General features: G+C 40.9%; 1 protein-coding gene and 1 long non-coding RNA gene across 2 annotated transcripts; one reads left to right on the top strand and one right to left on the bottom strand.

Moving 5' to 3' along the window:
* Positions 1-36: 36 nt before the first annotated feature.
* Positions 37-2,166, bottom strand: LOC110950453 (retinol-binding protein 2-like). Its single transcript, XM_022193027.2, has 4 exons — positions 2,049-2,166; positions 829-1,007; positions 523-624; positions 37-195 (listed from the first exon to the last, which is right to left on the bottom strand). Exons 1-4 carry the CDS (start codon positions 2,119-2,121, stop codon positions 142-144), a joined length of 408 nt encoding a protein of 135 aa, XP_022048719.1. The 5' UTR covers positions 2,122-2,166; the 3' UTR covers positions 37-141.
* Positions 2,167-4,012: 1,846 nt separating this feature from the next.
* Positions 4,013-10,527, top strand: LOC127536805 (uncharacterized). The gene is made up of 3 exons (XR_007945997.1): positions 4,013-4,107; positions 5,180-5,280; positions 9,855-10,527. It is a non-coding gene; the product is annotated as an uncharacterized LOC127536805 (long non-coding RNA).
* Positions 10,528-10,895: the final 368 nt, after the last annotated feature.

Below are 10,895 nucleotides of genomic sequence, written 5' to 3'. Positions count from 1 at the left end.
TAGTCATATTAAAAAATCAAAAGACAAACAGAACAGTGGTATTAAATTAATTTATTACAGCTCTCCACAATTACACCATAAATAGACAGCAGCACTGAACCCACAACAGAGACTTTTGAGCAGATGAAGTGGGTTCCCTTCTTATTTAGCCTTCTTAAACACTTGTTTGCAGAGTTTATCGAGGACGTGGATTTCCTGAAAGAGAAGCCAAAGACCTTCAGACCCGGAGTCCAGCATGGAGCAACAAATGATTATTACACAATAAGCCAGATTATATGTTTGTGTTTCAGACAGTGATTTATATCAGCACCGTTTTATTGTTATTGCCTACAGATAGGAGGCTAATCAGTGTGCTGTAACTTGGAAAGTTTCCATGAAGGAAGGTGAGTTGCTTTTTAGTGTTGGATTTATTCAGCTACCTTGAGACTGAATCTGCAGCAGTGATCACACAGGAAAACCTCAGTGCCTGGAAACTATGTCAGAACTTTTATGATCCCCAATATGTCAACCTCTTTTTCTCACCAGGTGGAGCATGTCTCCCTCGATCCACTGTTTCCAGCCACGGTTTTCTTTCTCCCCCTTCTGCACACACACCAGCTTGTCTCCATCCCAGGTAACCAGTGTCTGTTCCATCACCACACACACACACACACACACACACACACACACACACACACACACACACACACACACACACACACACACACACACACACACACACACACACACACACACACACACACACACAGAAACAGCAGTTAAAGCATCAGCTGTAATGACTCCAACTGCTGAGCTCTGACAGTAAATAGATTCAGCAACTTATCCCACCTGGACCTTTCGGTTGTCCAGGCCCTTCGTGTACTCCTCGAACTCCACCCCGACGGTGAAGTCGACATTGTAGTTTCTGAAGGTGCTCAGGGTCTGAGTCTCGAACTTGTCTCCGTTCTGCACGATCACTTTGGTCTGATGCAGGTGGGCGGCTATCTTTCTGGTGGCGAAGTCGATGTCTGCAAGCGCATGCACATGCAAAATTAATTAGAAGTTGAATTTTGCAGGAGTTTTACGGAGCTGTGAAGGATTTTCTCGTTCTGGTTTGGTGTGTTTTGTGTGCACAGACACAAAAGCACACATCTGCAGAAGCACACACAAGACCACAGGCTGCTTATTATGATTCCTATCCTGCTGGTCCTTTTGACAGTCTCATTTACCCTTTAAAAATGACCTTGCTCTGAGTCAGAATAGGCCTAAATGAGTTTCTCCGCCTTGTTCAGCGTTGGGCTTTGCCAAAGAGAACCAACCATCCTGACCGTTTAGATATTCATATCCCATTTGCCCTAAAGTGAAAATTCAATTTCTTCCCATCACTCTTACAGATGAGGCCCCTATATTTACCCATCTAAATGATATTTCTGACCCATTTCCATAAGGATGTCATTTTCCTATCCGCTCGATGGAAATGAGGTGGAGGCATTGAGGATTTCCCGGATTTTGTGTGAGCTGAGTGTACCAGGGTTGTTTTATGAATTGCAGATGGAGTCGTGAATAATGAAAATGTTTCTAGGCCTGATCAATGACGCGCCAAAAGTAGGAGAGAGAGCCTTTTATAATTTTTTTTATTTTTTTATTTTCCCCCCTTTTCTGAGATGACGTGCTGGCCCGCTGCCTGATCCGGGGTCGGAATCTGTCTTCCTTTTCCGCGGATGGAGAGGATGAAAATGCAGAAAGGAGTGAATCAATATTTATTTGGCGTGGCAACAGACGGCAACCGCTCACAGAGTGGAGGTTAACTTGGCCTGACAGCAGCTCAATGAGGAAATGAAGCAGTGCCACAGCACTCCTCTTTTTTTCCTCTCTATCTTTGCCTCTCATGCCGCTGCTCTCTCATCCTTTCTGTCACACCCATGCCAGATTTTCTGCTCAAACCTTCCTCCCTACTTGGCTGTGTCTTTGAACGTAGCACTCCAATTAATCCCTGTTTTTAAAGAGGGTTACGAGTCTCACTCCTTCCTTGTGAGCAATCTTATATACGCTGTAAGAGTGCAACTTACCGATGGCCTTCATGACTTCCTCGAAGTTCTCGTTGCTGACCATCTCCCAGCGTCCATTGTAGTCTGCAGGCATTTTGAACTGGTGTCAGTGGAGGCAAGAGTTTGCTTTGAGGTCTGGTTGTCAAACTAGGAGAGACTGTTGAAGGGCCCTACCCTTTATAAGTACTCTCTCTCTCTCTCTCTCTCTCTCTCTCTCTTTCTCTCTCTCTCTCTCTGTGTGGGCCAAAGGACAGGGTCCACATGATAGGACAGTGAGTTTATGCTATAAAGTAAAGATTTGCCTTGCTGTGCTGTGAACACACTGCTCCCTCACGCATCTGTCTGTACATGTGTTACATGTGATAAAGGCCTCACATTACTGACTAAATGCAGTGGATGCGTCTCTGTCTGTGTCTGTGCATTAAGCTGATGCACTTTAAGAGTCTGCTGCAATTTTCTTCAATCCCCATTTCCTTCTAACAAGCCAGATCCCGCAATTACTCATTCTAATGTGGCGGAATGGAGGGGAGATGGAGAGAACCGTGGACAGACTTCATTTGGGGTCGTGTTTTTTATGAGGTCACAGTGGGAAAGATGTGTCTCTGGTTTCATGTCAGAGAAAGTTTTTAAGGCCTGAAGTGAGATGTTTTGTTGACTCATCCAGACTGATTTTCACGTTCCCTTTTGCAGAGATGTTTCCTAAGATTCTTGACTTCAAGCTGTCTTTCATAGTCACTTTGAGATAAGACACCTATGCTTCAATCAGCCTCGACTATCTTATCTACAAGAGTGAGATCATGTGTGCACATATTTATATCAGTGTTTCTGTGTGTTACACGTCTAAGCTGCATCGCGTAAGTTAACGGAAATGTGCTGGTTGGTTTGTATTGAAGTTAAAGCCCAACAACAGTTCATTATTTATGTTTAGCAAATCTGAAATTGATCTCGACCAGCCATCTAATACCTCTTCTTCCTCCATTCTTTATCTCAGATGACCCAGCAGAGACTATCTCTCAACAGCACCAATAATCAATACAGTTTGCTGGCTGGATCTTTTTCAGGGAAGCCGAAGCACTTTGATACACTGGGAAAAAAACCAAACATCTGCCGCTCTGATATGGTTTCACAACTGCAGCAGTCCAGTGTTCTATCTGGCAGAGACACCCAATTGATCTTGTGGTGATGGGGTTGTATGTGGAGGGTCAAAGGTGAGCTACAAGTTTGTATCGTGGTTTATCAGAGCTGATAAGGAGCTTAGATCTACGGTAACACTTGCCTTTACCACACAGATAATGACCTCATTGCACTGTGCAAATGTGCTCTTTCACCTCATTTTACCATGCAGCAGAAATTGATGGAAAATGCAGTTTAATATCTGGTTCTTCAGTGTTTTCTCAAGTCTTTGAAAGGCTATTACATAATACAAACTGTACAGTGCTCCAGTAGCATCAGGTTAGTGATTGTACAAAGACAGAATAAAAAATTAAAGCTGCACTCATTATTTTTATGTCAACAATTGGAAAAATAACAACGTGCAACAGAGTTGTCATTGCTCACAGTGATGAATCCATGGAGACTTATCAGCAGACTTCCAAAAGCTCTTGACCTTTTAGCATCCCTCAGCTCATTGGTTTTATTTTTGCGGCCCATAAATTTAAAGCATTGACAGACAGGTCCATGTACGGATCTGGTAATTTTAATTTTCCATTCTGAAACGGGTATTGAAAAACAAAAAACGAGTGGTTATTTGATTTTCGTTTAAAAATATAAACATTAAAATTGAAATACAAGGCATTTTTCTTTTTCATGATCAAAAAGGGATATATGATTTTTTTAAATGCTTTGATTTTCATTTTATATTAAGAATAACAAAAATAAAATCAGTAAGAGACAGAAACGGAAAAAAAAGTCATTTTTTTTTTCATTTTTTTGAGACCGGAAGAGGTCATCAGCAAGTGTGAAGCCGTGATTGGTCAGACTGACTGAGAGCTGAGGACTCTCTGTCGCGCCCACATTTCTGGTGTTTATCGACCCTGCTGCTAACAACTTTGGCCTCCAAACGTGGAGCTAAACTCTACCGGTAAGTGTTAAAGTCAACTTTCTAACTAGATGTACTCTTCTTTTCAGAGAGCAGTGATTGGTCAGAGCATAGATATATAGAGAAGACAGGCGCTAGCTATCTAGTCTATATATAGATCTATGGTAGGCATGTCTGGTAGCATCTATGGCTGCTGTTGACCTTGTTTTTGGAGTAAAACACGGTAAGAAGATATATTCTTCTCACCAATAGCGTTGTTTTGTTGTACGTTAAGTCAGCGACTTGTGAAGAGTTGTGTTTTGTCGTGTTTGGGCAGTTGGTCCGGACGTTAGCTAGCTAAGCAGCTAAGTTAGCTAGCGGGCTAATTAACACAGGTGGCTAACTTACAGCTGAACACCTGTGTTTGTTGCTGCCGTAACTGGCCGTCATTATTAGAACGAACTTCTCAACCTGTATCTCTCTGCTGTGTATTTTAGCTTTTAAAAAGTTATTTTACTTTAAGGTAAACTGAAACCCGTTCAGCTGCACTGAAGTTTAACATTTAGCTGGTTTGAATTAAACCGCGCTTAATTTAACATTGCGCAACATTACCTCTCTGAATTTCCGTAGTTTTATTAAATTCCTTCTCTCTTCCACTGCTCAAGTTCAATCCAGTATATAAAGTGTCATTAATAGTGAATAAAGTAACAACCAGCCATTGTATTTGTTTATTATTGCATGTATTTGTAGTAAAACATGAGTTGAAACATCCTACTTTTGGATCTAGAACTGCACAAGCTGTTCATTTTCAGACACTTGACGAGTTAAACTCCTGTTTTTATGTGAGGTTGAAGCAGAAAGTCTGAGTTAACAAAGAAAGTTGTTTATAATATGCAATGCTTGTTATCTCTGACTGTGGTTTTAGTTTTTGTTGAGCCGATTTACACGTAGAAACTTTGAGGAAGATTTCTCAGTAGCTCAGAGGACAGGCTGCTTTTTACACAACCTTGTAAGAGAATGTCTGTCAGTGTTTTCAGCAGAATTTAGAAACAATAATTCCTAAACAGATGTTTTGAGGCTGTGAGGTTGAACATTTGAGAGTCGATCAGTGTGTTTGTGGTCTTTCTGTTTCTAGGTGGAAGCTGAATTAGTGATGATGACTCCTGCTCCTGTCATCTCTAAGCTCCTCACACATCTTTACCTGCACATGAGGAAAATCACTCCTGTAGAATGCAGGTATGTTGGTTTTTATTATTATAAGAAGATGTTGCCTGGTGACCTGTCAGAAGCCCATCATACAGTCAGCCAAAATAATGTTTACATATCAGGAAAAGAAAAAACTTGCATAAATATTTCAATGCCAAATTTATTCTGACGTCATGAGATTGAGAAAAGTTATCTTTGGCCTCTACAATTACAGGAGGTGCTCAAAGTGGAGGCCACTGGCTTCCAGACATTTCTGTTCTGTTGTAGACGTCACTTGTTGATGCTCCATTCATGAGGGTCGCGCCATCTGTTGGGAAAACATCGTACAGCAGGACAGAGTTCTTCTGATTTGATCAAACTTAGAAAGAGGTATCTATATGTGTAGAAGTACTGATACATATGAAATATTTATAAAAGTTTTTCTTTTCCTGATGTGCGTATGCATTATTTTGGCTGACTCTGTGAACTTAATGAGAACAAAACTGTCAATTAATTGTTGGTCTGAAAGGTTCTTTAGCGAGAACCGGCGGGTGTTCTGCTTTGAAACAAACTGCTGTTGATGTCTATGTTTTTAGGGTTAACCCCACAGTTTCTGAATGAACTGATAGTTGTTTTTTTTCCCTGATCAATGGTGACGTTATAATTGGTGGTAACATTTACTAATCATTAGTGATGAGTCGATGAGGCCTCATGAAGCGTTGTGGCACACTCACCAAACTGCATTGATACTGTCGGTACTGTGTCGCTCCAGACTGACACCTCCTGGATCTCAAAATCATTACAGGCAAAATGTAAATTTAAAATTAAATTTCATTAAATAAATTTTAAAATTTGAAATCAAATTTCATAATAATATTAATAAAATTTAAAGAGGAAGCAAAATGGTTGTCATCATTTTTCCCAGAACCGAATAGTGCAAATAGAAAAGTGCAACCAGAATGAGTCCAAGTAAAAAGAATAAAGTGACTGGTAAATGAAGGTTATTTAATTGTTCATAAGTCCGACAGCAGAGGGGAAGAAACTGTTTTTCTGGCGAGGGAAAACTTGTTCAAATAATCCAACGGGCAGGAAAAACTATCTGTGGAAAAGATTCTGCGGCTCCATAAATAAACCAGCAGTGATCATATCAGAGTTAATCCAAACGAGGAGAGTGGAGTCTCGGCTTCCTCCTCCAGACTGTCAATCAAGTAGGCCCGCCCCCTGACTTCGCAAAACTTTAACGCTCTATAAAAAATTCAGTATTGATTTATTTTAAGATCGGCCACCTGAATTCTCATTTTGACCATGAAAACTAACGTTTTTTTAAATCTACAGTCTATGCACCGCACTCTGTTTGGCTCCACCCTTGCTAATGACCACTTCTGGTCTCAGAAAATGACAAAATGGACCTTTTTTCATTTCTGTCTCTTACTAATTTTATTTTCTTTTTATTCTAAATATAAAATGAAAATCAAAGCATTTTTTAAAAATTTCGTATATTCATTTTTAGTCATGAAAAGGAAAAACGCCTTGTATTTCAATTTTATCTTTTGTATTTTGAAACGAAAAAAATCAAATAACCACTTGTTTTTTGTTTTTCAATACCCGTTTCAGAACGGAAAATCCAATTACCAGATCTGTACACAGACCCTACTCGCTAGTGAGCATAGTAGAACATTTAGCACATAAAGTTATTTCCCTCACAAGAGACTCCAAAATGGAGATAAAAAAAGTGTGAATAATAGACATACATAACAATGACTGCAGGTAAATGCTAATGCTAGGTGTAGGAAACTGCAGACAGCTTCAGGTGGTAATGTGACAGTGCACTAGGTGGTCAAAAAAATTGCTATATAATTTAAAGCTGAATTTTAACATGCTTTTTCATAGAAATGACACAGCAATATCTACCTGCAACTGACACATCAGTGTGTGTCAGTCATGACAAAGACTCATTTAAAAGGCTGGAAAATAAATGTAGCTTATTTTAGTCAAAGCAACAACTTACAATGCTGCATGTTGAAATGCCAGTAAATGCATTTTTGGTTGCATATATTCCACATGTAGCTTAGTGAGGTGATCTTCAGTAACTTTAGTCGAGACTGAATTTCACTTTAAGACCTGGGTAAAACTGACAAGTAGGGTTATTGTGCAATACAGAATCAGAAACTTGAAAGACTCTGAAAATCGACTTAGTATAACAACTAGAGTACTTTAGAAATGCTCACTTTTTTGTCCATTGTGAAAATCTTTTGATTTTTTTTTTTTTGTCATGAGGGATTCCTGCATTTGTATTTTGCTTTGTTTGCTTCCCACTGCTGTGGGCAGTAGGCGAGGCTCACTTGGAACAGGATGATATCACTTACTGAGGCAAAATGTGATGACAGCTGGTGGGTTGTCTGCTCCTGCTGCCAAGCCTTGGCCGATCACATCAAGTCCAACCACACCCACATAGTCCCAATGAAGCAAATTGGTTAACTTTGTGAAACGTTTCAGAAAAAGAATGTTATTCCCCCTGGACCATGCATCCGTTAGGTAAACCTGCTTTATCCTGTGGGGCTGGAGCTCATCCCAATGGATACTGATCATAGTTTAGCACAAGGTTAACAAACAACAATCCACACACACACTGCTATGGAAGATTTAGCATCATGAGTTAACCTACCATACATGTATTTGCACTCAACCCACACATGCACAGAGAGAACATCCCTAAGTTGAACTGATTCAAACCCAGAACCTTCTCGCTGTGAGGCGACGGCGCTAAATACTGCATCTCTCATTTATGAATATTTAATGTTTGAGAGAAATACTTAAAGACCACCCAGGGTGAATATCAGAGAGTCAGTTCTACTTTGATAACATGACCATATGGTGTTTTTATTTGCTGGAACCTGCACTATGATTGAAATAAACCGTCAACACAATGACTGAGAATTTCTGCTTGAAAACTGCACAATACTGACAGTCTCAAAAACACAGACTCAGACAGCCATGATTTCATAGTAAGAAGCCTACTGAAACTAGTCTTACAAGGTGGAAATTTATGTATCAGTATTATTTAGAAATGATTTGGACTCTAATGTGTGACTTACTCCAGTATCACAACTTGCCAGTGTTGCAGTTTTACAGTGTCTTAGTGAGTGGAGACTTTACAGATCTGCACATTCTAGAATAAACAATGTTGTAGAGTTGCATCTAAGACATTTTGAGAGATTTTACGGAAAAACAAACTTCAATATTTGTAACCTTGATACACAGAGATAAGTTTTTAGTGGTTTAATCAATAACTGGAGAGGCATTTAAGGATTCCATGGACTTACTTCTGACTAAATGGAACTACAATGCTGCATCTGCACAACAAGAATGCATCAGACTCCACTTATTTATCTCCACTTATTTATCCACACTTAAGAAAATCATCTGATTGCTCCTCTCCAGCTTCCTCTCAACACGTTTTTGCATTTCACCACACAGGGGCAATGTTGGTACACATGAGCCGAAGCTCCTCCTGTGGCAGTCGCAATGTCCTGCTCTCCGTGCAAAATAACACCACACGTTACACTGGGATCAAAGTTAAGATGACAAAGCGCCATCTGGTAACCGAGAGGCCGACTTGGTGGAAATCTGCTCTGTGTTTTCTCTTTTGTCAGGTTGAACAGAGGAAGTAACTACAGACACAAGTAACTACACAGAGAAGAAGAGATGAGAATTTGAAACAGGCCTGAAATATGCAGAGGATGACAAGCAATCCTATAAGAAAGAATCTCTGTGCCTCCTGCCTCACGTGCTCACTGACACGCACAAAGATGCTCACACATGTGCACAGCGTCTCATAAACCTATGCAAATGCAATTAGGATAGTTTTAATAATGCACAACAGCAACTTTATTTGTAATTCTGTCTAATTCACGCCTAATGGCACATCTAGCGCCCCATCACCTTGGAGGCGTACACGCTGCATTGGCCCTCCTCCTGTAAGCTGATCATACATGAATGGGTAGGAATGTGAGTTTTCGCTTTCCGGCATGTCGACTGTGTGTGTACGCTGGTGCACCTCGGACAGGCTTGACAGGCTTTGAAATAATCTCACAATTCTATTTCCTCCGCGTCTCCTCTCCTCCTCTGAGAACCGACTTTCTTATCTCTGTATCACAGCTTAATCTTTTAACTGTAAGACGTGTCGCCCTCTGCAATGCAATTTCAATATCCTGTGTGATTCAATTCAATTTGCTTCATTAGCGTGCCATTCGAAGCTGTGCATTACTAAGTCTTTACATCCCCATGCAGCTCCCGCAGTGGCCTTCTCATCTCTCCCATCTCTTCCTCCTCCCCGTTGTTTTAAAAACATGAAAGGTCACATTAATCACAATCCTCCGAGGAGATGAATGACTGAGAGGAGTCTACTCTTTGTAATGAAACCCTAGTTGTGGATTTCAGCATAGAGTAGATATATTTGTAATATATTTTCATCCCACCCATGGACTCTAATAGTGCAGCGTCTTGCTGTGTGCTTTGATGTCCCAGCGAGAATTGAGAGGGCCCCAGTGTTCCCACACAATTGAATGATTTTTGCTTTTATCCTCCTTATGGAAGCCTTTTTCTTTTTTTCTTTTATTTTTCAGATGAAAGAAGCTCAGCCGTGGTGTTACATGCGTCGGTACAAGCAGAAAAACAACCACGTAAGAAGAGATTGTTGCACGTACAGAGGGAATGCATGCCTACACACACAGACAGAAAATGACATTTTCATGCTAAAAAAAAAAGCACCTTCACAATTTCAGACAGAGGACAAAAGCGAAGTGAGTGCCAGCCCATTTTTATGGTTTCTACACACTCACAAATTGTGCGCAGTCCTTTAGAGAGCAGAAAATAATAGGTCTGCAGGTTGGACAGCCTTGATGTCAATAGACGGGGCCCTTTCAGGTGTCACAGTCACATTCTCAAAGCAAGGTACCTGTGGAGGTACTGTGTGTCAAGGTCACCCTGTATGTGCTGTAGATGCTGCCTGTCTCAAACAAATGGCAGCTGTGGAAAGCAGCCTCCGTGCCATTTGCATTTGTTTGCTGTCATGAATGTATGCATATACTGTACACACTTTAGCGTGGTTGTTTGTCCATTTGTGCATGCCGAATGCCTCACCTGGCCTGACCATCATCACTTTCCCACTCGCATGCTTTGATCTCGCCTGTACCAGCCCACATCCGAACCCATTCTTCTCACCATAAATCAAATCCCATGTTCCACCTCTGCATGTGTCACGCCATCCCCTGAGGGGAAAATCTCACAATCCTGACCTCCAACAATCCACATGGTGCTTCCTTGCCCACTAACCCAGAAACCTTTCCAGATAATCAGGAGAAGAAAACATACTGTAAGCTCACTGCTATCTTTTACTTTTTTTTCTTACTTTTTCCCTCAGGAAGTTTGAGCTGGAAAGTAGAGGAGGGGAGAAGGGGATGACAATGCTAAATATTTCATGTTTTCCTCTTGGTAATTCCGTATGGTCGGAACGAGACCTCGTTTTCCACAGAAACATGAGCAACTGTGGGACTGATTGCAGGAGCCTGGGAAGCTCAATGTTTCTCTTGATTTTTTTTCCTTCTCTGCTCCAAAATAGGCCTGGGTGGTGATGCATAATGCATGGGGCTTCCTATGTGGAGCTG

This window comes from Acanthochromis polyacanthus, chromosome 13 (assembly GCF_021347895.1).
Source record: "Acanthochromis polyacanthus isolate Apoly-LR-REF ecotype Palm Island chromosome 13, KAUST_Apoly_ChrSc, whole genome shotgun sequence".
Lineage (NCBI taxonomy): Eukaryota > Metazoa > Chordata > Actinopteri > Pomacentridae > Acanthochromis > Acanthochromis polyacanthus.
The sequence above is the reverse complement of the archived record's forward strand: the minus strand, read 5'-3'. Positions and strand labels throughout refer to the sequence as shown.

Bases quoted from the DNA above. Each gene is read 5' to 3' on its own strand.
- LOC110950453 (XM_022193027.2), bottom strand. From the start codon at position 2,121: ATGCCTGCAGACTACAATGGACGCTGGGAGATGGTCAGCAACGAGAAC. The intron at 1,008-2,048 runs GTAAGTTGCACT...ATGCGCTTGCAG, and splicing joins GGAAGTCATGAAGGCCATCG to ACATCGACTTCGCCACCAGA. The intron at 625-828 runs GTGGGATAAGTT...GTGATGGAACAG, and splicing joins TGGACAACCGAAAGGTCCAG to ACACTGGTTACCTGGGATGG.